This window comes from Onychomys torridus, chromosome 3, assembly GCF_903995425.1.
Source record: "Onychomys torridus chromosome 3, mOncTor1.1, whole genome shotgun sequence".
Classification (NCBI taxonomy): domain Eukaryota; kingdom Metazoa; phylum Chordata; class Mammalia; order Rodentia; family Cricetidae; genus Onychomys; species Onychomys torridus.
In genome coordinates this window covers 140,659,791-140,685,568 of record NC_050445.1, presented here as the reverse complement: position 1 = coordinate 140,685,568, position 25,778 = coordinate 140,659,791, and the positions used below count along the sequence as shown (strand labels likewise).

The 25,778-nt window shown below is 48.2% G+C and overlaps 1 protein-coding gene and 1 long non-coding RNA gene across 4 annotated transcripts in view; one reads left to right on the top strand and one right to left on the bottom strand.

The window, feature by feature from the left end:
- The first annotated feature begins 585 nt into the window (after window positions 1–585).
- The window catches only part of Kcna6 (potassium voltage-gated channel subfamily A member 6), a 31,191-nt gene continuing 5,998 nt past the window's right edge, over window positions 586–25,778 (top strand). Inside the window, exons 1-2 of one of the 3 annotated variants that reach the window (XM_036180443.1) lie at window positions 586–6,027; window positions 21,260–21,346. In XM_036180443.1, the coding sequence (XP_036036336.1) occupies window positions 1,317–2,906 (1,590 nt within the window). In that variant the 5' untranslated portion in view covers window positions 586–1,316 and the 3' untranslated portion in view covers window positions 2,907–6,027; window positions 21,260–21,346. The remainder of the gene's footprint in view (window positions 6,028–21,259; window positions 21,347–25,778) is intronic. The other 2 variants (XM_036180444.1, XM_036180442.1) reach the window with 2 other exon arrangements.
- LOC118579286 lies at window positions 11,782–23,366 on the bottom strand. The gene is made up of 3 exons (XR_004944459.1): window positions 23,170–23,366; window positions 13,818–13,908; window positions 11,782–12,861 (listed from the first exon to the last, which is right to left on the bottom strand). It is a non-coding gene; the product is annotated as an uncharacterized LOC118579286 (long non-coding RNA).

Here is a 25,778-nt window from a genome sequence, read left to right as displayed (position 1 = left end):
CTGTTACTATCTCTATGCCATGAAGAGAGCTGCAGCCCCACCCTTCCAGGTTGCAAATGTGAGTCTATGGGGGAATTAACATTGGGATACAGCCTAAACGGAAAGCTCTCAAGATATTTAAAAATACTTCATTTCCCCCACTCTCGGTAGAGGTTGAAATTGTCAAATGTGTCTTCATGGATAGAGAAAACATGGAATTCCCGCCCCCCCCCCCCCATTAAATATCTGTTGAGGGGAGTCAGATGCTGTATACAGGGGAGGGGTGTGTTGGGCCAGGGCGTGATTTCTTTTTGATGAAATACACTGCGCAGGTCAGCCCGGTGAACAGAAATGAGAAGAGATGTGAAGGATGGAGGGGGTGCGTTATTAGGATACTGCGGCGGCTTGGTTGGGGTGGGGGTGGGGGCGTGTGTGTGGATGTGAGAAAGCAAGAGGCGTGCCAGGCGAGCGCGGGAAAGATTACTGGGGAGGCAAGTGTACATATCTCTCCCCAGCATCTAGGCTTGCTGCAGCCCCTGGCTGGGTAAGGGGTGTGATGGGAGAGTGGGGTGGGAGGGGGCAGCAGGCGGGGCCTGCCACGTCACTTGGAGAGTGTTGGGGAGGAAGGGCAGAGCGGAGAGCTGAGCCTGCTGCTGCTGCTCTTTGCTGCTGCTGTTGCTGCTGCTGCTGTCGCCGCTGCGGGTGTAGCCAAGGCTAGAAGCTGTGGGAGGTGGGTCCCTGCGCTCCGGCGCCGGGGCAGCCCCAGGGCGGTCCCAAGGCCTGTGGAACAGCTCCTGGGAAGAAGGTGGCGGTTGGAACCGCGACCTTGGCCAGACCTAGTTCGGTGGTGGACGTAGGGCGGAGGCGGAGGCCGAGCCCGGGCAAGAGTCTTTGGCGAGCCGGAGGGAGGCGCATCTGGCGCTTCGGTACCAGCGGCAATCCAGGGTCTTGTAAGGCTGGAGAAGAACAACAGGACCCAGAGAGAGCCAGCAGGTCTGGAGGGCGGACTCGTGGGTCCCCGAGCCCAGTTTTAGTCACCACCGGGAGCTAAGCCACGCGTCTTTTCGGGCAGCCAGTTTCACGCGCGCGACAGTTTGCGGGTTCCAGGCATCCCAGTAATCTTGAGCACTGAGGCGTGGCTACTGGGAGCCAGAGCCACATCCCAGACCTAGCCTGGCAGAGGAACCAGCGGCAGGTTTCACCGACCTAACCGCCAGGTCAGATCGCCGGCCCCACCCTAAAAGAGGGCGCAGCCGGAGCTGGTAAGCGTGTGCCGCGCTCCCGAGTTCGTGTCGTGGGCGCCGTCCTAGTGGCGGGGAGCGCACCGCCAAGGGGACATGAGATCGGAGAAATCCCTGACGCTGGCGGCGCCGGGGGAGGTCCGTGGGCCGGAGGGGGAGCAACAGGATGCTGGAGAGTTCCAGGAGGCCGCGGGCGGCGGTGGCTGCTGTAGTAGTGAGAGGCTGGTGATCAACATCTCCGGGCTGCGCTTCGAGACGCAGTTGCGCACCCTATCGCTGTTCCCTGACACGCTTCTGGGAGACCCTGGCCGCAGAGTCCGCTTCTTCGACCCCCTGAGGAACGAGTACTTCTTTGACCGCAACCGACCCAGCTTCGATGCCATCCTCTACTACTATCAATCCGGGGGCCGCCTGCGTAGGCCGGTCAACGTGCCCCTGGACATCTTTATGGAAGAGATCCGCTTCTATCAGTTGGGGGACGAAGCCCTGGCGGCCTTCCGGGAGGATGAGGGTTGCCTGCCCGAAGGGGGCGAAGATGAGAAACCGCTCCCCTCCCAGCCCTTCCAGCGCCAGGTCTGGCTCCTCTTTGAGTACCCGGAGAGCTCTGGACCCGCTCGAGGCATCGCCATCGTCTCAGTGTTGGTCATTCTCATCTCCATCGTCATCTTTTGCCTGGAGACCTTGCCCCAGTTCCGTGCAGATGGGCGTGGCGGGAGCAATGAGGGTAGTGGGACCCGCATGTCCCCGGCCTCCAGGGGGAGCCACGAGGAAGAAGAAGAGGACGAGGATTCCTATGCATTTCCCGGTGGCATTCCACCTGCGGGGGTGGGGACCGGGGGAACGTCCTCATTCAGTACTCTCGGGGGTTCCTTCTTCACGGACCCCTTCTTTCTGGTGGAAACTTTGTGTATCGTCTGGTTCACTTTTGAGCTCCTGGTGCGCTTCTCTGCTTGTCCCAGCAAGGCGGCCTTCTTTCGCAATATCATGAACATCATTGACTTGGTGGCCATCTTCCCCTACTTTATCACCCTGGGCACTGAGCTAGTGCAACGTCACGAGCAGTCCGTGAGTGGTGGCAGTGGCCAAAATGGGCAGCAGGCCATGTCCCTAGCCATCCTCAGGGTGATTCGCCTGGTCCGGGTGTTCCGCATCTTCAAGCTCTCCCGCCATTCCAAGGGGCTGCAGATCCTGGGTAAGACTTTGCAGGCGTCCATGCGGGAGCTGGGGCTACTCATCTTCTTCCTCTTCATCGGAGTCATCCTCTTCTCCAGCGCTGTCTACTTCGCAGAGGCAGATGATGATGACTCGCTCTTCCCTAGCATCCCAGATGCCTTCTGGTGGGCTGTGGTTACAATGACCACGGTAGGTTATGGGGATATGTACCCCATGACTGTGGGGGGCAAGATTGTGGGTTCATTGTGCGCCATTGCTGGGGTTCTCACCATTGCTCTACCGGTACCGGTCATTGTCTCCAATTTTAACTACTTCTACCACCGAGAGACAGAACAGGAAGAGCAAGGCCAGTATACCCACGTCACCTGTGGGCAGCCTACACCGGACCTGAAGGCAACGGACAATGGGCTTGGCAAACCTGACTTTTCTGAGGCTTCACGAGAACGGCGACCTAGCTACCTTCCAACTCCACATCGAGCTTATGCAGAGAAAAGGATGCTCACTGAGGTCTGATGGGTGCGGGCATGGACTGCAGGAAAGTGGGAGCTCTGAGCAAGCCATCTCTCAGGCTTCCTTCTCATGCTCACTACTCCCGCCCTAGCTCCAGAGGACCTCGAACCCCCTCCCCCATACCCAGTACATGGCATCCTGGACCAAATACCTGGACTGTAGACTGTTGCTCAATCCTCGCAGCATTCGAGGTTTCTCCATCTTAGTGACATTTTGGAAATTTCAACGGTGCCACCCAATCATACCCATCTGTCAAGTGGATGAGATACACATTTCTGCCTAACCTTCACTCAAGACTGACTTTTCACGTCTGGGTCTTGTACTATCACTAGGAATGGTGACATCAATAGAATAGGAAGCAGCTCTACTCAGGTCCCTTCTTTAGCGTCCTTTGCTTTGGGTCATGCACCTTCCTTAGCTTCTGGCCACTTGGTCACTGACAGAATCTGGAGACTGGAAAAGAATTCAACTTGCTGTTTTAGCTCAGTGCCCTGTCCACCTTCTGGCTGGAAGAGCTGTCAGCTGCACAGTTATTCATGCCTAAATTTGGATGGAATTAGAGAAAACACTACCCAACTGGATTATTTGAGGGACACGAGGGTCAGTTCTAGACCAAAGGGGCTGGTAGATTGCTCTAGGTGTGATCTGGCACAGGAGAGCCTGGCTGGGGTCCACATAAATCCTCTCTACTCTAATTCTCTGATTTCTTCGAGCTTCCAGGAAGACTCCTTCTCAGAGCCAAATATTCTTTGTGCGAGCGTCTTTGTGAGCTGAGGAACTGGAAAAGGGAACTACAGAGCCAGGAGAGAAGGCTGACCAGAGCCAAGTGACTGGCTGTGCCGCATATATGACCCTAGGTGCCACTTAGCAGGGACTGTCACCTTGGACAGGCAGAGGGACTCTGCTACAGACAGTAGCCAGTTCTCCCGAGTTAGCCCAGACCTCTCTGAGGTATCCTCCACCCTTCTTCTTGGGACCTAGGATTGCAGATGATTTTTTTTTTTTTTTAAACAAAGCAACCTCAGCTTTATCCTGCAGACAGGTGAGTTCACACATTGAATGCCAGCATTGCTTTCCTCCCCTGCCACGGGCAACAGCACTTGGTTTGGAGCCAGAAACAGGCACACGGTCATTTTGTTGACAGTCTCACTCTTAGGGGATTTTGCTGAGTCAAGCAAACGTTTGTCTGCTCTGCTCTTCCTTTGGAGCTGCATTTGGCCTGCTCTAACCGCAAAGGTAACTTGGTGGCTCCCACTTGGACCAAGCCATCTTCTCCCATTGTGAAACCACCACCACCCCTTCCAGCTACCTACTGCCCCCCTCCCCAAGTAACATTGCCCTTCAGTTTTGCCTTTGACAAACTGTGATGTACTGTCCTCAGTTCTCACGGGTGCAGTTCTGAACCCCAAAGGACTGTTCCTGTGTTTTTAATTTTATATGGACACTTTAAGACTCTTTGAAGGGGATGCTTTTTAAAAAGGTTTTTCTCGAAGAGCAGCTTACAAAGGGACTGACCTCAGAGGGTTGGCTTGAGAGCCACTGTGGCTCCAGTGAGTGACATATCACAATCTCGGTTTTGCCACAGCTTTACAGGGTAGCTTTGGTGTCACAGTCCCTCTCTGTGCCTCAGTTTCCCCATCCATTAAATGAGAACATTAATGTCTTCCCTCCCTACCTCATGGGGAATATCAATAAACTCACCCCGGAAGGTGGGGAAGATGTTATGTAAGTGTGTGAATTATAGTAATGGATTTGAGTTTTACTTCATCATCCTGCCTTCCTGTCTCCCAAAGGCAAGGCCTTTCCCCAGAAGTTTCCACCTTGCATCCAAAGCCTAAGACTAGGCCATTGTAGACCATCAGATCTCTGTCTCTCACTGGTCTTTTGGGCTGGGCCTCCATCCTTTCCTGTATCCTTCAGAATGGAGTGTATTCTTGAAGTAGACTTGGTGGCTAGAGGTCACTTTACCTAGGAGACTGACTTCTCCAAGCCTGGAATATAGTAGAAGACAGGGATATTTAAGGCTCAGAAACCTATTCCAATGCCAGAAAGTGCTTTTTGTGTTCAACCACTTTAATTACTCCTGAGCCCACCCCAGTGGCCAAAGGGATGCCCCTAGCTGAGGGTGAGTGTGGGGACATGTGTGCATGGATCTCTGTGTGTGTATATATTGTTACCCTCATCATTATCCTTGTCTTTGTGCAAACATTGCCTTTTCAAGTCAGAGCATGCCTGAAAGTAAAAGGTTTGCGGAGAGAGCCAGGCTCTCCAGGGACTCTGGTTGCCGTAGCAACCTTCCAGACTGTTCTCCCTACTGATCTGGGTATCAAGGGAGAATAGACTACACATCCCAGCTTCTTAAATGGGAGCACCTCCCTTCTATTGGTTTAGGCATTGGTAGAACTAAAGACAAGGACGCAGGACCTTTGACAATGTGGAGGAAGCAGATTCTCAACACTTCCTGCCTGAATCTTTTTTTCCTGGTTCCATATCTGGTGCCTGAAGCTGCCACATCTTACTCCCGAGTCTTCAGAAACTTGAATGCTTAAAAGCTGCCAAATGAAGCCAACAGCAACGTTAAGGTTTTCGAAAGGAGACCTCAGAGAGGGGTACAGAATGTCCCTTCCACAGCAGCCAGGCTGGGCCTTGAGGACATGGGTGACACCAGTCTGAGGTGTCGTGGCATTCTTATCTTAGATGCAGGCTTTTCTCAGATCTAAGAGAGACCAAGAAGAGTGAAATCTTGCCCTCCCAGGGAGCAACGTTTCTCCTGGTAAGAAGCTCAGAGGTGGCCCTTAAGATGTCATACAGAAGCTGAGAGGCAGTGACCCAATCTAGTTTTTGTGGAGAATTTTGTCCAGTGACCCCTCCCTGTTTCTGAGCCTCCATGTGGACATTGTAACTGTGACACCAGGAGATATATGCACCGTGTGCTGCCTCAACAGCTGGAATAGGATCACAGCTGCCCAAGAAGGTGGGTCCAAGCCATCCTAACAACAGACTTAAGCCAGTGTGGGCTTCCAGAAGACTTCTTGGGACTGCCAATTCCTGCTTGGGATGAGGACACTCCTCCTGCCTAGCATCCCAGAGGAGCATGGCACAGCTGGCCTTCCTTGAACCCGAGGTAAGTCTCCCAGTAGAGGTATTTCAGCCCTAACAAAGTGGTGAGGGGAAGTGGACTCAGCATCTGGTGGAGCAGGGCTTTACTATCTATCTTTCTTGCTGCGTGGATCTGTCTTCATCTGTCTCTGTCCCCTCCCTTCTTCCCCTTTGCCTTTCCCAATTTCTTCTCTGCAGTCTTCCTCTCCTTCCTAATATATATATATATATATATATATTCTTCCCCAGTTCTCTTCTTTCTACCTCTCCTACCCATTTAAACAAGTCTTCCTTCCATGTATATTATTTCTATCTCTCTTTCCCCTCCCCTCCACTCTTTCGACTTTTGGGAGCCCCTTTGGCATTACTGTGAAGGCTGTACTTTGGATTACAGGACAGTTGTGACCCAGGACTTTGCTAGGAAGATTCCCTGTTTCCCTGGCATGTCAGGGTACTGTATTTCCCTTGCATACCCTCTGTTCTTGGAGGAGCTGCACTTATGCAATGAGATGAGATTCCATGGGTTATTAAAACGTCTTCTAGAAGTTTCTGATGAAAGAGGAAAGGTGGCAGGGAGGAAGGAATGTGGGGAGAGACAGAAATAGAGATGATATCTAGATAACGAATTTGAGTCTTAGATACTCGGCCATTTAGCACTGGAGTATGTCCATCTCAGCGTCCTCCAACCTTAGGAGCTTTGCAGAGAAGTTGGAGTCAAAGAAACAGTAAAAATGGCGAAACAGAGAAAATTGGACTAGCCCGGAGGAAGCCTTAACGAAAGGCAGATCTGATAACTACTCAGCACTCACACAAAGGCTTGCTCAGCCTCTGGCTGGTTTCTTATGTCCTCAAGGCAGAGCAAGAGGAAAAGGTACCATTCCCAGTGGTGTAAAGTACAGGGCACACATCTTCATGTGGAAGATCAAGATTCACTGGCTAATCCATAGGTAAGGTGAATGTAATGTCCGTGCCCTGGACATTACATCGGGATATCCTGGTGGCCATCAGGACACACACAGCTCAGCTCAGGCTGTTAAACTAGCACCAGAGAACTTTTGTGGGTGACAGAGCTGTCCTAAAATAGGTGTGTTGAAAGTCATATGGCATAGGTGAGGGAGACATGAGTCTAAGGACCCAAGTCTTCTCATGAGCTGGTACAAATATCAAGAAATGGTGCATGCGTGTGTACGTGTGTGTGTGTGTGTGTGTGTGTGTGTGTGTGTGTGTGTCTGTGTTGTGTGTTTGTGTGTGTGGTATGAGTGTGGTATTTGAGTGTGGCGTGTGTGTGTATGTATGCATAGTGTCTGTGAGGGTACTGTGGGGTGTGTGTGTGTGTGTGTGTGTGTGTGTGTGTGTGTCTGTGGTATGGTATGTGTGTGCATGCATGTGGTATGTGTGTGTGTTGGTGTGTGTATGTATGTGCTATGTGTGTGGTATGTGTATATGTGGTGTGTGTGTGTGTGTGTGTGGTGCCTCTGGGATCTCTGTGGAGTGTATGTGTAGTGTTTGTGTGTGTGTGTGTGTGTATGTGTGTGGTGTCGTGTGTGTGTGTGTGGTGTCGTGTATGTGTATGTGTGTAGGGTGTCTGTGGTGTCTCTGTATGTGTAAGTGGGTTGTATGTATAGTATGTGTATGTGTGTGGTATGTGTATGTTTGTGGTGTGTATGTGGTTATGTGTGGGGTGTGTGGGAGTCTATGTTGTGTATGTTGGGATGTTTTATTTTGACTGCCAAGCTTTCATGAGATTTACATGCTTAACATTTCTCTGAAGACCCATCAGGCCACTCTTTGCACGAGCAGGCACTGCACACATCATAGTATACAAGAGTAGGGTCAAGGGCTTGCTCAAGGACTTTATACTGCGTTCCAAAGCAAAGCAACCCCACAAAGCCCCTCCCCACCCAACCACTGAACCCTCACCTCTGTAAGCATCAGGAACTAAATGTAGTTATTTGTTACCCTCTACCACCCTTCCCTGAGGTCATAGTTAACCCTCAATAGCCCTGTGTGATCAAGGCTGGCAGTCTTCTAGGCTTTGGTTTAAAGCGAAGTGGTTGGAGTTGATCATACTTTTCATATGGTCTACTTCGTACTGCCTGCTGCCCACAGAGCCTTGTCCTTCCCTTCCTCTGGGACTTTCCCTCCGTGTGACGCCCCGGAGTGCCATTGCTTGTCTTCTGCACACAGCTCCGCCCTCCTCTGCCCCAGGCTTGACTTGCAGTACTTTTTCCTCTCGCCTGCATCTCCGTGTGAATGCCGGGAAAGATTCCCGGGAGATGCCATACTCCCTGGACTGTCTGCCTGGGACTGCTGTCTAACTCTGATTGGTCTTGACTATGAGCTATTGCCTGAGGAAGGGAAGCCTGTCCTCCTTCTGATGTGTCATGGTCACTTACGGGAGGAAGAGGAGTTCATGCATTCAGCTGTAGGCTTCACTGCCCACGTCCCATTTCGACTCCTCCGCACAGACACCTCAGAGCAGAGTGAGGTCTGGAGCACAGGGCTCAGGAGGGAGGACACAGATTGCCCGGGACAGGCCATTGGGGCGAGGACAGATGGGAGCCTGCTCCTCATGCTGTCACTTTCCTTCTCTGGGTTTGAAGGCCTCCTGGGATTGGGGCCTGTGATGTTTTCATGTTTCTTTGCTCTGAACTGGAGAGTAGTTCTTCTGCCCTCCCTGTCCCTTCTTTGTCCCCATGTACTTGTTTACACAGTGTCCCTACAGAGGGGGGCTGGAGGTGCCTGTTATCCACCAGATATTTTGTTTGTTTGTTTTTGTTTTTGTTTTGGTTTTTTGAGACAGGGTTTCTGTGTAGCTTTGCACCTTTACTGGATCTTGCTCTGTAGACTCACAGAGATCCACCTGCCTCTGCCTCTCAAGTGCTGGGATTAAAGGCGTGCACCACCACTGCCCATCTATCCACCAGTTTTGAAGGGTCATCCCTTCAGAATACAGACTCATTCACAGAATAAAAGTGGGGGAAAGCCTGCTAGACAGAAACTCAGTGTTAATGCTGGTCTAAACTTGACCTCTTTGGTACCAAGCCCTGCTCAGGTTTATGACTTTTTTTTTTTTTTTTTTTTTAATACAACTGTAACCTCATCATGGATACTACAGAGAAAATTTCCCTTAGTCGAGTCCACAGACTCATGCATTCAACTGTAAGATTTGCTGTCCACACCCCCTTTAGACTCCTCTGTGCAGATGTCTGCCCTTAGAAGACATCCTGGGCCCTTAAGCAGTCTGCTGCTGGCTGCATAGAGTGCATTCAGCCCTGGGCACTTTGGTGAAAGCAAAGCCAACATTTCAAAAGGAAATTGCAGCCATGAAGTCTGCTGGCGCTGCTATTTTTGACATGCTTGTTCTTCTCTTGGGGATTTGACAACCGCTGTCTCCTGGAGACGTACAAACCTGCTCCTGGCAGCAGAGATGTGCTTGGAGAGAATTCACAACATGACTGTCCTGTGGCTGGGATGACAGAGGGTTGGGCTATCTTCTTCACTTTTAGAAAGCAAGCCCATGGCTAAGCATCCACAGAACCCCAGCTCTGGCCTTACCCTTGTCCAGGGAAGCTGATGTACTCTGCATGCAGAACTCTGGCTGAGGCCTTACCCTTGCCAGGAAAGCTGATGTATTCTGCATGCAGAACCCTGGCTACGGCCTTATCCTTGCCAGGGAAGCTGATGTATTCTTCATGCAGAACCCTGGTTACAGCCTTATCCTTGCCAGGGAAGCTGATGTACTCTTCATGCAGAACCCTGGTTACAGCCTTATCCTTGCCAGGGAAGCTGATGTACTCTGCATGTAGAACTCTGGCTGTGGCCTTACCCTTGCCTGGGGAAGCTGATATACTCTGCAGCCTCCCAAGAGCAAGGAGCCCCAATAGTTCTTGTCATTTACAGGCTTTTGAAACCTAGTCAGGGCTCTTTGCAATAAGGCTCTAGAGCAAAGTAGTGAAGAGTCAGGGTACCAGTTCAACTCTTTCCCTGCTGTGCAACACCAGACAGATATGAAGCTGTCCCATGCCTCAATTTCCCTCTCTTTTACATGGGGGATGATAATAACATTGGCCTGATAAGACTTCTCTGAGGATCAAATGAGTTAGCATATGTAAAATGTTTAAAAGAGTAATCTCTCTTCAAAGATTGACTATTTTGAGTCTGGAGAGATATGCTCAGTGGTTTAAGAGTACTGGTTGTTCTTTCAGAAAACCTGGTTCGAGTCTCAGAACCCACAGTGATTCACAATTGTACCTTCAGTTCCACAGGATCCAACATCCTCTTCTGGTCTCTGCAGGCACACGATATGGACACAATACACATACATACATGCAAGAAAATCACCCATACCAATAAAATAATGAAAATTAAAGATTGATTAATTTGACTCTTATATTTTTACATAGTGAACCTAGGTAGGTAGATAGGTAGGTAGGCAGGCAGATAGTTATCCTCTTTGGTGAGCAGGAGAAGCAGAGGCAAGATGGCTTGTGACATGCTCAAGGCCCCATAGCTATGTATGGTTCATTGCCAATGTTATAGGACAGAATGCATGACAAGGTGTTTCTGGTACTGAGTGAGAAGAGCAAAGCTGTGTCTCCTGACTGTGTTCAGGTGTTTATTTATCTGCCATTTATCTCTGATAGAAAAGCTTCAGGTATTTTATGCTTTTCTATGGGCTTGAAAAGTTCATGAGCTCTGTGTCTTCATCTTCATCTGTGTCTGCATCTGCATTTGCATCTGTGTCTGCACCTAAGTCTACATCTTTATGCACCTGTGTCTCCATCTGTATCTGTCTGCATCTATATCTGTACCTGCATCTGTGTCTGTCTGCATCTGCTATTGCATCTCCATCCATATCGGTCTGCATCAGTATCTACATCTGCATCTGTGTCTGTCTGCATCTGCTACTGCACCTCCATCTGTACCTGTCTGCATTGGTATCTACATCTGTGTCTGTCTGCATTTGCTACTACATCTCCATCCATATCTGTCTGTATCAGTATCTGCACCTGCATCTGCATTTATGTCCACATATGCTTCTGTATCCAAACATGCATTTGAATCTGAATCTGTGTCTGCACCTGTTCTGTGTCTGCATTGTGTGTATATGCATCTACATCTGTGCCTGCATTTATACACAAGCTGCAACTGCATCTGCATCAGCATCTGCATTTACTTCATCCACATCTGCATCTCTCTATATACCTATATCTCTCTGTGCATCCATCTTATATATCGAACCTTTTTCCTGTTGAGCCCTTTGTTATTATGATCACTATTATCTCATCCTCATCAACCATCTGTTCCCCAGCCACCCTCATGCTGCCCTGTGCATACTCAACTTTGCTGATGGACAGCCTTTAGTATCCATCTCTAAGACATGCTCCAGCTTCTCTGCCCTCTTTTAAGATGGAGCACACAAGGAATTCTGCAGCTGGAATAAGTTGGCTTCCTTTTTCTTGTCTCTATTTAAGAACTTTAACTCTCCTTGGGGGGAAGGTGTTGATACACAGCCCAGAATGTCTGCCCACTTCCAACTCACTTCCATCCCTATGACTTCTCATGAGGGATCCAGCCTAGAGCAAGGCAGTACAACTGCCTTTCTGCTTTTGGATTAAGAGCTGCATTGTTTATTTGCCTTTGAAGTTGAGCTTGAGTCTGTACTTCATTTAACTGCACCAAGCTTTAGTTTTGACATCTGTAAAACAGGGACGCAAATACCACTCGCCTCTCAAGATAGGATTGTGAGGCCCAGGTGAAGCTGCCAGTTAAAGAGGGGACCTTGGTGACCCTGGATGAGAGGCGGGCTTGGTGGCAGGCAGGCCACCTGCATCCTCAAAGGAAGACAGTGTCCCTGCTGACTGCAAGTATTTCAATGGCCTATTATAAAAAAAATAGACTCTGGGTAGCTCTTGGTTGTACCAGAAGGCTGTTTGCCTAGAGGAGGCACAGCAGACTTCCCTTGCTTTCCTTAAATAACTCCCCTAGGATGTGATCTCATGTACAGAAATGTGAGGATGCATCTTGGAAGACTGGGGTGGATGTAACAGGAATGTTTTTAAGAACGAACTTTGTTTCTAACTAAACCCAGACTGAGCCCTCTCGCTTTCCCTTCCTGAGCTGCACAGTTCTGAAGGATGCAGACAGATGGGGTGTGAAAGCTGCATGGGGGGGCAATACATGACTCCCCTAAGAAAGGAAACTGAGGCAAAGAATTGAAATGATTAAATTTCAAGATCACAAGGACCTTGGGCGGAGCTGGTTCTGGGATCCCTGTTTGTTACCCGATTTCACCATCTTCCTACAGAAGACGGAACCCGGAGGAGTATATGAATTAAACGGAAGTGTTTAATTGATTTGTTCATTTCCTACCCAACCATACTGTTTGGCAAAGTGGCCCCTAGGAATGTAATGAAGTGACTTTGAATTTTATCTTTCCCTTCTCTCTTTCCAGCAGGCCTGACTGGGGAACCCCCAATCTGACAGTCATCATCTATGATAAGAAAGGGCTAAATAGTATCACCCTGGTGAGGACCAGTGGTATTCAGTCCTCAGCAAAGAGGCTTGAGAGCGCTGGTCTCAGCAACCCAGTGCCAGGCTTCTGCTGTCACCCCTAAAGAGTTTCTTTAACCTTTGGGTTAGGTTGGGGTTCTCTGCTAAATTAAGTGACTAGAGTAAGGGAATGATCAGAGATTGGAAATGAGGAAATAAGAACTCACAAGAGACATCTGTGTCTGGGGGATGAAGAGGGGTGCAGAAAGTTGGCATCTTATCCAGGAGTGCCATGGCCTGCTGAAGCCCTGGGAGCCAGAAACCAGCTAAGCAGCTTCAAGTCTCTTCCCTGGACTCTGTTGCTCTGGGGGCGGGAAGAAGGAGGGTTCTTGTTGAGTTACAGATCTCTTTTATAAATCACAGGACTGGGGGTCAGGAAAAACAAAGCTTCCAGAAGCTGTGGAGGCTGAACCATAAATCAGACAGGCTCTGAGCTGCTTTAAGGTAATTTAGCTTTGCTGAGAAGAAGGAAAAAAAAAAAAGTAAGGCCTGGGAAGAGGGAGAATAGAGCTGCCTACAGAAGGTTGCTGTCTGCACTTCATGGCAGACGGTATGTTTACCATGGGGCATACCTGTGTGTACCAGTAGGATCCCAGCACATTCCCCTGAATGTGGGTGTGTGCTCAGTTTCTCTACTCACTCGTTCATTCCCTTTCCCCATGTGCTCTCTTCCGGTACTCAGTGTTGTGCATCTGCAGAAATTCCAAAGAGCCATGGCAGGGTGTCTACCCTGCAGGCTACTCTTTATAACGGGTCCTAAGTTGTCACTTTTGGTTTTGGCGCTAGATGTGACATAATGTTAAGAAACAGTACTCCAGGCATAATTCTGGAGCTTTGGTTTCTTTCTTTTGAAAGACAAGATGTCTGTCCTGGTAGGTCCCATGTTCTGCTTTCTAACTACCTGGGAGGAGCTGAGAGTCTTTAAAGTCACTACTTTCAAGGAGCACTAGAGTTGAGGCTATAGCACAAGGTCTTTGGAGAGCATTAAGATGCAGATTAAAACAGCTGGATGTCATGGCAACATACCTTCAGTCCCAGCACCTGGGAAGTAGAGGCAGGAGGACCAGAGATACAAAGTTATACTCAGCTATGTGTGAATTTAAGCTCAGCCTTCATGGTGGTTTGCCTCAAAACCAATGCAAAACAAAACAAAATAAAACAAACAATCAAAACCAGGGGCTGCCTGGGGAGATAGCTCAGCAGGTAAAGTGCTTCTTCCTACTTACCTGTGAGAACCTGAATGCTGTCCCCAGCACTTACATTAGAAAGCATCCAGCATCCAATCTGGCAAAGGTTCCTGTAATCCCAGCATCCTTGGGGCTCTCAGACTCGCTGTCCTGGGGGAATCAAGCTCCAGGTTTTGTATCAAAAAAGGAGGTGAATAGTGAGTGAGAAAAGCATCTGCATTGATCTCTGGTACACACACACACACACACACACACACACACACACACACACACACACACACACACACACACACACACACACACACACCCATAAACAACAATGATACAAACTTCAAACTATAGCACAGATAAAACCAAACCAAAACAACAACAAAAACCCAGTGCTTGACCATTTCAACTTTGAGGATTGCCTTCCACTTGTACAAAGTCAGGGAATGAGACATCGCTACTCTATTCCTGCTGGCCAGGATAGACAGGAATTAAGAACACAGGGGCTCAGAAGTGAGAGTGTGTGGATTTTCTGGATTTTCTTGGTACCCATCTGTCTTGGTCTCTGTGTGATGCCATGTTAATCCCTGGCTTCTCACTTGTTCACGGTGGCTTGAATAGGAAATAACCTACATGCTCCTGTATGGCATGCTCAGTTCTCAGCAGGTAGCGTGAACTTGAGGAGGTGGGTCCTGGGTGCAGAAATTAGGTCACTCAGGGGATGTGTTTGATAGCTTATCTGTCTATGATGGTAGAGTGTTCAATTCTCTGTGTTACAAGGTATACCCCAACCCCAGTTCCACTCTCTCTGGCTGTTTCCTGTTTACCAAGAGGTAAAATAATTCCTGGGCTACACAATCTTCCTGTCCAAGTGCGTGAGGTTGAGGAGCTATGGAGTGAGCCTTCTGAAACCATGAGCCAAACCATTCTTTCCTTCTTTGGACTCCTCTCAGGATGCAAATGCAACCAATTTGAGCTTTCATTAATCTCCCGATGGTAAGAAGTAAAATGGGTGCAGGGTTGTAACTGTCCCAGTGTCAGTGCCTCAGGAGGGAGGTAAGGTCTCGCCTCACCTCCTAGCTTTACCTATCATTTCATTAATTCAGGTCTGGAACTCAAAAGGACAGTTGAGGCTAGCTAGAGTCAGTCAGTGCTAAAGCCTTAGGGTTCTGAGAGGAACAGACTTCTCATAAGTCATCTCTCCTCAGGGACCTCTTTCAGCCCTGAAAGCTAGAAACTAAAGACCTCTACTCTCCCTCTCTTCCAAATATTTGCCCCCTCCAGTAGTGCAGAAGATGTTAGATCAGGCTGGTATAAAAGAAAACCCACCACAGGTGTTCTTCACTCAGTGCCTAGTTTTCCCCAGGAGGTATGTGCTGGTTGATTTTTGTCAACTGGACAGAAGCTAAAGTCTGGGAAGGTGGAACCTCAATTGGGAAAATCCTCCATCAGACTGGCTTTTAGGCAAGTCTTGATTGACAGTTGATATGGGAGGGCCCAGCTTATTAGTGGAAGTACCATCCCTGGGCAAGTGGTCCTGGGTTGTATAAGAAAGCAGGCTGGTGGGGGCGGGGGGCAGAAGGAGGGAGGAGGGGGGATCTGTGGTTGGTATGTAAAATGAATAGAAATTTTCTTAATAAAAAAAGAAAGAAAGCAGGCTGAGTGAGCTATGGGAGCAAGCCTGTAAGCAGCACTCCTTCATGTCTTGGCCTTCAGATCCTGCCTTCAGGTCTGCCTCAGGCTCCAGCCCTGACTTCCCCTCACAATGGACTGTAAGGTGTAAGGTGAAATAAACCCTTTCCTCCCCCAGTTCAAGTTGATTTTGGTCATGGTGTTTATCACAGCAACAGGAAGCAGCCTAGGACAAGGAGTGTGTGTGTGTGTGTGTGTGTGTGTGTGTGTGTGTGTGTGTGTGTAAAACTGTTGGTGCAGAATAGAATCATTTTCCCATTGAAACTAAGTTTTACTGAAAGCGAGTCCACAGGAAATTTAAAAATTTGCTCAGGGTAGGTAAACTTGCAAAACAGCATGCCGTCAATAGAACTGTGAGGCAGAGCCATTATGTTTGCAATCCGAACTCCCCCTCCACTGGAACCAAAGGAAATGCTGGCTATGGCCAAACAGATCCTAGACTGGATCCCATCGGAGAATCAAGGGGGCATTTTTTGAAATTTATGTTTCAGAGTGGGAACTCTGAGAAAGAGTCCTAACTACATTTAGACTCCCAAGGTGACAATTTGCAGATATGCAGCATGACATTTCCCACCCCGGGGCCATGCTGGGTGAGGATGTGGTCCTGACGCTAATGCCTTCTGACAATACAGGAAGAGGATAAAGTTGGCATACTTTGGAGCAAGTTAGTGTTGGCACTGCCACCTACATCCTGTGAGCTGTGTGACTTTGGGAGAGTTAGGTGCCTCTCTGAGTTTTTCTCTTCTGTGAAAATGAGTGATGAATAGAAGTCTCTTGTAGAATTATGGGAGACATTGTTAACCCAGGTCCTGTCTGGCACACAGGAAGATAGACATACCACAATCATTCAGTAACATGTATTCTCTCTCTCTCTCTCTCTCTCTCTCTCTCTCTCTCTCTCCTTTCTCTCACTGTGTGTGTGAGTGAGGAGAGAGAGAGAGAGAGAGAGAGAGAGAGAGAGAGAGAAGTACTTTGTACATTTTCATGTTCTCATCTAAATGACTATGGGCTAGCTCTGCAGTCATCAAACACTTGATTCTAACAAGGATGCCTCATGTAAAGAGGCTTTAACATCCCTTTAGAGAAAATGGCTCAAAAAGCCAAGGACTGGGAAGAGTATGACCGACAGGACCTCAAGGCCAGAGAACACCTCCCACAGAATTGGGAATAGCTGACTGTGGATAGCTCACATGAATCAGTGCATCCCTTGTCTGACATCTGGGCTGCTCTCGTTGGGAAGATTGAATGGGAAAGATTGTCTGAGGGTACAGGCAGAGGTATGGTGCTTCCTGTAGCACCCAGCAGGCTCCTGAATGTACCTTTGATGATGCGTGTGAGGTCAGCATTCTTCTTTGGGATTACAAGTCATAGCAACTATGACTTGATTTGCAGATAAAGCATTTGCTTTTTGTACAGCCTTTCAGGGCCATCTTCAATTTGCAAGTGTGTCAGCTGAACTCACTGAAAGACAAAGAGAGACTAAGGCAAAATGGCATGGACTAGTCAGGCAGGGAGAGACTACTAACCACACATGATGGCACGAGCCTACAATCTCAGCTATCAAGAGGCTGAGAGAGAAAGGTTGAAAATTCAAGGCCTACCTGGGCTACAGAGTGAGTTTATGGCTAGCCCGGGCTCCTTAAAGGTCCCTGCCTCGAAAGGTATCAAGAGGGCTGGGGTTGTAGCTCATTTGTATACCTCTCACCTCTCATGCAAGAGGCGTTAGGTTCAATACAGGGGCTGTAGGAGAGCAAGAGGTGGGGGAGGAAGGAGAAGAAAGAAGAGGAAGAGGAAGAAAGGAAAGGATGGGAAGGGAGGGGGAAGAAAGAAGAGAAGAGGAGACTAGGAATTTAAAAAGTCGTGGGATCCACTGCTCTGCTCTGTTCTATAAGTTTTCTAATGATGCCAGTCCACTTCTGAAAACGCACAGAGAACATCACTTGAGTGTCAGTTTCTGAAGTAGTTTGTGTCTGAGCTTCATGGTCTTTGCTGTTCACCTCATGTCTCAATCACATGTCCCTTGCTGGTACCTTAAACTTCTTCCCTCCTGTTTGGTCCTTGCCTCAGATGGATGTTCAGCCAAACACCTGACCTAGAACAACCCATCTTGGAGTAAGCCAACTGTGCAGAACATGCCATCTTACATGACGTTCCATGTGAAAAGCACCTCCAGGCACTGGTTTCAGAAACACTATCTTGTAGGTACACAATACATATAAACACAAGTGAAATGCTCTGAGAAGGCTTGTAGCGATTAAACCTATCTTAATTCTTTCATCTGGTGTTTTTCAAATTACTTTGTACTGCAGCATCTCCAACCTCTTATTGTCTTTAAAGGTAATTTATTTGCAACTCACAGAAAAGCATAATCTAAGCATTCTATTGAAAAACTTCTGAGACTGGAAGCTCCTTCTAGTGTGTTTGAGTCCATGGGAACACTAGCCATTGGTTTTTCACATGGACCATTTTGTGGTTGTGTATGAACCCTCTTAAAGGTATCTGGTGTAGTTCCCCTTCCATATTGAAGCAAAAGGGGAGAGGAAGTAGCTGCTCGTGCCTGTTGAAACTGTGGTAATTGCTCCTTTTCTGAACTCCCTGAACCTTAAGAAAGTTTCTGATATTTACTTACTATCATCCTTAAATCCAGAGACAGTTAGAGCAGATGGGAATCTAATGTCATTCTAGATTTTCTTGTGTGACCTTCAGGAAGTCCCTTGCTGTTCATCTAGAAAGTACTGGCCATGAGCCTTCTCCTCTGGCCCATGGTCTTGACCTGTGATGTGAAGCAGTTGGATTGGACAATTGAATTTCTGTTTGAAAATTCTGTGGCTGCTCAAGCACCTTCATTGAAGGCACAGCTGCCTCCTTGTACACCCAGCAGGTGTGGTTGCTAAGCAGTTGTTACTGGAGTGCTCTCTGAGGAAAAGAGACGAGCTTGCTGCAATTTCAACGTCATAGAGTGTGATTGCCTTTCAGAGCTTATATGCATATTTCAGCTTCCTATTTTATACACAAAGAGCAGAGCACACCATGGGAAAATACACCGAGCAGGTTATATAGAACAGTTTGAGGAGAGCCGTAGTAATTTTATCTAGTATCTGGTTTGATAAACCTGCTTTTCTACTTTTCTCCCCCTCTCCTCCCTTTCCTCTCCTTTCCCCTTCACCCCTCCACCCTTCTTCTCTCTCTTCTTTATTTCCTTTCTCTTTTTCTTAGATGAGGTCTATGTTGGTTATTAAGTGTTTCCAGATCCTTCTTTCTATTTTGACATTGCAAAATAAACACTCGTTGCTTTTTGGCTGTGCCACACACCTTGGCATTGTGATTGGAAAAATGTTGGGCATGGAAAGACTCTTCTATATTAAGGAGAAGCAGGGGATGCAAACCAGCCAGATGCTAAGCAGCATCTCAGGCTTTTGGAAAGGAGCCCACGGCTGGGTGTGTGTGTGTGTGTGTGTAGGGGGTGGGTGTGAGTGGTCCGGCACTCTGGTATCCTTAGACAAAGTCAGAGCTGGCTCTCTATTCCTGCGAGAGTACCCCCTCAGGCGAGACAGGCACTGTGCTGTGTGCCATGCAGTGGCCCTAGGGCAGAAAGCAACTTTGCCCAGGAAGCTCCAGGTCGGACCCTGCTCTACTTTGTCCTGCCACTCTTTGGTATTCACTCATCATCCTTGGTTCCTGTTGCCCGTTCAGCTTGCAGGGGTAGGACCCTACAGTGTAGAACACTTGGGTGGTTGTCCTCATTTCGTTTCTGTTGCTATGATAAAAGACCTCACCAAAAACAACCTCGGGGGGGAAAAAAGGATTATTTCAGCTCATGATTCCATGTTACAGTCCATTATTGGATGGAAATCAAGGCAGCAGTTTCTTAAGACAGCTGGTTACATCACATGCCCAGTCAAGAGCAGAGATAAAGGAATGCATGCACACCTACTGCCCAGCTAGTCTTTTCCTCTCTTGTATGCTTCAGGATCCCTTGCCTAGGGAATGGTGCTGCCCACAATGAACTGTGTCTTTATACATCAATCAACAATCAAGACATTCTCCCACAGACATGCCCACAGGCCAACCTGAGCCAAATAATTCCTCATTAAGATGAAGATATTCTTCACATACATGTCTACAGGCCAATCTGATGCAGGAAATTCCTCATTAAGACTCTCTTCCCAGGTGATACTAGATTTTGTCAAGTTGACAGTTAAGACTAACCAGCACAGTGGGCTTCTAAATTGCTGTTTGACTTGGAATTTGTTGCCAGAAACAAAGATTTTGAGTTTTGACTCTAAAAGTAGCATCTCTACTCATGAAAATCAGTGCAATTCAGAGAGTGTAAGAGAGGGCTGGAGAGATGGCTCATCCATTAAAGACTAGACTCACAACCCCCAAAAATGTGGCCTCCCTCATTTTGGGTTTCTAGTATCACATTCTGTCCCTGGGGTGGGGGGTGGGCCCATAAGGAGTTCATCAGGAAGGCTCTGGTCCTTGCCCAGTGGCTCCCTCAGACTCTGATCCACTCGGAGGATGGCCCTCCAGAGGCTTGCCATGGTTGTGGGTGGGCACCTTGGGAGCCTGTGAAAAAAGTGTAAGGGAGAAAAAATAGCTCCAGAGTCCCACAACCAACACAGTGAAGTGGAATTTCCTTGTGCTTTTCTTCTAGACCTGCTGGCCCTGCATCTGTTTTACTGCAGAAGTACTCAGAATATAGCATATTATTTATAAGGCCTCTTAATCCAGATATGGTGGACACAACACCTATAATCATAGCACCTGGGAGGTAGAGGCAGGAAGATCAGGAGTTCAAGATCATCCTTGACTTCATAGTGAGTTCTGGACTAGCCTGGGCTAATTGAGACATACAAAAAAGAAAAGCAAGGAAAAAAAGAAAATTAATCAATTTACTAAAAATATACAATAGAGGGGCTGGAGACATGGCTCAGCAATTAAAAGCACTTGCTACTCTTCCAGAGGATTCAAGTCTGGTTTCTAGAACCACATCGGGCAGCTCACAAGCATTTGTAACTCCAGCTCCAGGGAACCCAGTACCTTTAGTCTCTGCAGGCACCTGGCTCATGTGCATATACCCACATGCAAAACCAATACACTTGCCCATAATTTAAAAAATAGTTTTAAAAAGTCTTTAAAATAAAATATGAATAAAATAAAAATAACTCATCCTACCCAAGCTCTCAGTGACAGTAGGAAAAAAATGCTGACCCGGACAACACAGTACAGATATTTGCTCCCACATAAAACTCTTCCCACAAGCTCCCAGGGTCAAGTAGTTAGAGCAGACATAGTCATTTTCTAGGCCCCAGCTTTTCCCATCTAGAATAAATGAGCAATGCTGTACGTTGTGCACACCCTCACCTTATCTGCCCAGATGGCCACCGTTCACCTATTTCATGCTGGGAAGTAAGGGGGTGGCATTTTGACTTAGACAGTCAGCCACTGGAGTCCCTTTCAGTTGCTAAGCTCATAACACCCTGTGAGATGGAAGAATTAAACTGAGTAGCCTCTGGGACACAATTGCCAATGGGAATTCATAGGCGTTTGTGTTCTCCATTTTCTCATTGCTATGTTTAATGAGGTGTGTGTGTGTGTGTGTGTGTGTGTGTGTGTGTGTGTGTGTGTGTATACTACAGTTAGTGGAGCAGAGCCCTCAGAGAGAGTGTGATGTGAGATGTGAGCATCCTCAAACAAGCTGTTGATGGAATGCTGGGACTACTGGGGAAATGGAGGCAGACAGACACTGACTGAAGGCTCATGGGTGCTGTTAGCTACCTAAATTCATTTGCATTCCCTTTCTTAAACTGCCCTTATTCTTTGCCTGGGCAGTTGTCACTCCAGTGGAGCAGGAGGAACAGGATTGGCTGACCAGAGTAATCCCACCCCTAGAGCACAGAGCTGTGGGTACCATTGAAGGTATGAGTCTTTCCCCCAGCAGGAGGTTCTGTGGACCTTCCCGGAGATGACAGGTCCCTACTGCTTATATTACTTGCTGAATGTGTTTGGCTCTTGGAATCTGAGGGCGATTTGTTTTTAGATCTTTACAGATATCAACATCAATGGATACTCTGGCACTGTTTTTTTTTTTTTTTTTTTTTTTTTTTTTTTTTTTTTTTTTTTTTTTTTTTTTTTTTGTAAATAATCCCTAGGTAATTTACAGTATGGCACCATGTGAATATTCAGTTTTGTTTAGAGAATGATGGTTTTTTAAAAAAAAAGTCTGCACAGAAGTATTTTACCCCCGGGTATTTGTGATGGAGATTTGGGTGACTCTGCAGATGGAAACCATGAGGACGCAGCAGCTCTGGGAGAGATCTGAGATGCAGCTGGCCAGCAGTAGCACCAAGACATTAGAAGAGTAGGAAGGCCCCAGAAAGTAGGTCTCCACCCTCACCAAGCATCAGGCTCACATCCTGCCCTTTGGCCGTCTTCCAACCTGGGTTTACATAACTGACCCAGACTGATGCCTGGGTACGGGATTTAAAAAAAAAAAAAAAATCTCAAGAGACTTGGATGAGAATCTAGAACCCAGGACTGCCAGCCTGAGAAATTATGGTGGTGATAGTGCCACTCCTTTACACTAAATGACACTTCTTGTATAATTCTTCTTTTTTTTTTTTTTTAAACCATTAGCTACCATAACAGTCTAGGAGAACCAGCAGAGCAGGCAATGTGATGATTGCCCTGGGCTAGGAGAGGTAGACCGGGTTGCCCAAAATGACACAACACTTGTTCTTCTCCTATGCCACAGTCACCCATGCCAGGCAATATTCATTCATCCATTTGTCTGTGTATATATTTATTTGCAGCGACGAAGATTAAACCCAGGGCCCCATAGCATGCCGGGCAAGCATCCTATCATTGAGCTACAACCCCAGCTTTATGAAAAGGGGGAGTCTCCTTCCCCTAAGACTAGTCCAGGGCTAAACAACCGTAGCTACCATCCACTGCCTCTCCTGCCACGGCTGTCACCCCTGGTCCTCAGAGAGCCCCTCAGGGGCCAACAGCTGTGATGCATCCCATACCCTATCCCCCATCACAGTTAAGGATCTGCACCGTGGGGCGGCCTGGGGAGCTCACAGCATGCTGCCCCCAGTGGTCTAACAACAGATCTTGGACTCAGGTTAAGCCCCTTCCCTTCTGGTATTCTGTAGAAACCCTGGTACCTCAACAGTCTGGGAAGTGCTGTCGAAACTGTAGCATCCTTACCACTGTGTCCTCTCTCCTCCACAGCCACCCATCACCAATTCATTCTACTGCAAGAGTGTTACTCATTCCTGTGTCCACTACCCACCTCCTCAAAAGCCCCACAGTTCACTTGAGTCCTTCCTGTGGAGCTACTGCATCGGGTTGGAGACACAGTAACCGGGAGTCTCCTGGTTGATGGGAATCCCACCAGAGAGAGGAAAACATACCCCCAAACCATGATTTCCCCATACATTTCCACCCCCAGCTGGCCATCAACTATGGGTTCAGCTTCTCCCATTGACTCCAGCCAAGGACTATCTTCCTCTCCCTCTTCTCCTCCAAACCTTTTTCCCTTGCCCAGACTAGGCTGTGTCCTGGAGAAGCTCCCAGCTGCTGCAGGCTTCTGCATGGGGCTCCTGCAGCCTCTAATCTGGGATGCTCTGGAGGAGGCAGGAGGTGGAGTTTCGCTGCTCTGGCAATGCAGGTGGGGCTTTCAGTATCTCTGCTGGGCAGGGCAGAGGACCAAGACTACATCTCCCTGTCCCCTGTACCTGTGATAGTGCAGCTTTGTTCCCAAGCAGAAGCCACTGTCAGCAGATTCCTGCACTGGGGCTTGCGCACTGTGGGTTGGCACAGAGGATGGTTTTGTCCTCGGTGACTTCTGATCCCCAGCTCCAGCTTTCAGGAAAGGCTCACTCTCAGCTAGCAAAGCTGCCCTGACTCTGTCCCTCTCCTCTTACACAACAGTCCCTTGTTAGCTGCGACTTCTGCTGGGTAGGAAGATTTGGAAGGATGGGAGAGGAGGGAGGGGGGGGGAAGGACAACTCTTTCCTTCCTTGAGCAAAGGAAGAAAGGGGTAGACAGACAGGCAGAGCTCGACTCCTGTAGCTGAGTGAGGGCCAGAAAAGCTGGCTTGCTAAGTCTTTACCCACCTGAGTGGCCTGGAGGCCCTCACAATGAGCCCCTCCCTGCCCTTCACCCATAATGCTGAGCCTCTGGCAGCCAGGCTGGTACTGTCTGACCCATCCCCACAGTGGATTAAGTTGTCACTGAACTTGAGTCAATCTGTGCCTCTTTCTAAAACCATTAGTGGGTATGGAAGGCCTGTCTGTGGGAGAGAGAGAGAAATCTTCCAAGCCATAGGTGCTGGAAAGGATCTGATCCATTCCTTGGCTGTACTTCAGCGTGTAAGTGAGAAAAAGGACTGAGGAGTGGGAAGGTGGTCTGACTGCCCCAAGGCTTCATGGCGGTGACAGCTGGAATGTAACAGAGATGGTCCTGGAGTCCAAAGGGTTAATTCACACATTCTCTTGACCAAGAGGTCATGTACCAGCTTGGACTTTGAGGAGATGACCCTAGCCAGGTGCCGCATGAGGAAGAGTAGAGACTGCATGAGTCCAAGTATCTGCTGACCTTGGTCTGTCTCTGGCTTCCCCTTGGTAGCACTGAGACTGTGGGTCAGTTCCTACATCTTCAGTCTGTTTTGAACTAGAACATGGGGGATTATAGGGCTGGGAAATGGCTCTGTGGTAGAGGGAGGCTCCGTGCTCCATTCCCAGCCCCACCACATCCAGAAAAATGAATAAAAAGAGAGACCTTATCTTGCCTTATCTCATATCAAAGGCATTCCTGGGGTGTGTTAATGGAGACTAGGTACTTAGCATATAATCTGGGCTCAGCAGTTGAAAGGCTTCCCATTCAAGCCAACAGAGGTCCTCTCTTCCTCATGGCTCTGTTTGGAAGCTGGTGTGGTTTTGGAATCATTTAATGTGGCATGTTTGGAATTACCTGTGGTCACTCTGTCCTCTCCCTCATCCTCAGGACTGATATGTCAGGGAGCTGTTGGCCGCTTCTGACAATGTCTTTGTGTAGTCAGAAAGTTTCTCCAGTCCTGCCAAGCCCCCACAGTCCCGAGGCCCACTTATAAAATAATCATTCAGAAGTTTATATTAATTATAACTGCTTGGCCATTAGCTCAGGCTTATTTCTGACTAGCTCTTACACTTAAAGTAATCCATAATTCTTATCTATGCTTAGCCACATGGCTTGGTACCTTTTCTCAGTTCTGCCTTGTCATCTTGCTTCCTTTGTGTCTGGCTGGCAACTCCTGACTCAGTCCTTCCTCTTTCCTGATTTCTCCTCATCTGTTTACCCACCTAAACTTTCTGCCTGGCTACTGGCCAATCAGCACTTTATCAACCAATCAGAGCAACACATTCACAGCATACAGAACGACATCCCACAGCATCTTTGTGTGTGTGTTTGCATATCTGTGTTTCTCTCTCTCTCTCTCTCTCTCTCTCTCTCTCTCTGTGTGTGTGTGTGTGTGTGTGTGTGTGTGTGTGTGTGTGTGTGTGTGTGTTGTGTGTGGAGGCCAGAAGACAATCCTGTGCCATTCCTTGGGAAAGCTGTTGATGTTGGTGTTTGAGATAGGGTCCCGCACTGGTCTGGAACTTGCCCCAAAGGCTAGACAGCCAGGCCAGTGAGCCCAGAGATCTCCCATCTGTCTCCTCATTGCTGGGATTATAAGCTCACACCACTATGCTTGGCCTTTAAAAAAAAAAGAGTTCCGAGGATTGAATTCAGGTCTTTATGTTTGCAAGGCAATCACTTTACTAACAGAGCTCTCTCCTTAGCCTTGACAATGGCTTTTAAAAACAAACAAACAAATGAAGAGAAAGGAAAACCCTCATATATAATGATAATCCCCGAGGAAAAGCAGCTCCCAGACTGATAATGTGTCTGTTAGCTTATGCTGTGTAACACACACTTCTAAGCGACTGTTGACTTCTAGCTTTGGTTCAGCAGGGCTTCTCTTTGGGAGTGAAGTCTCCAGCTGGAGTGAAAACAGGAATGAGGAAGCCTCTGCCTGTGGAGGTGGTGGCTGTGTGTAGGGTGGTCCATAGGGCAGAGAGGCATTTTACCACCCATGCTGGTGAAAATAAATAAAAATCTGACTTTGGGTTGGTTTTGTAATTGTTCATGCATTCGCTTTGGATGATGCGCTCCTGAGTTGGCTGAGCTGGAGCCCCCTTCCTCAGCACGCTCCCCTGGGCACCAAGCAGATTGGGACTGTAGCAGAAATTCAGGGGCTATGGCTCCATGCTGAGCACTTGCTAGGGCCTCATGGAGGGATATGCCTAGTATGGGCTCTGCAACC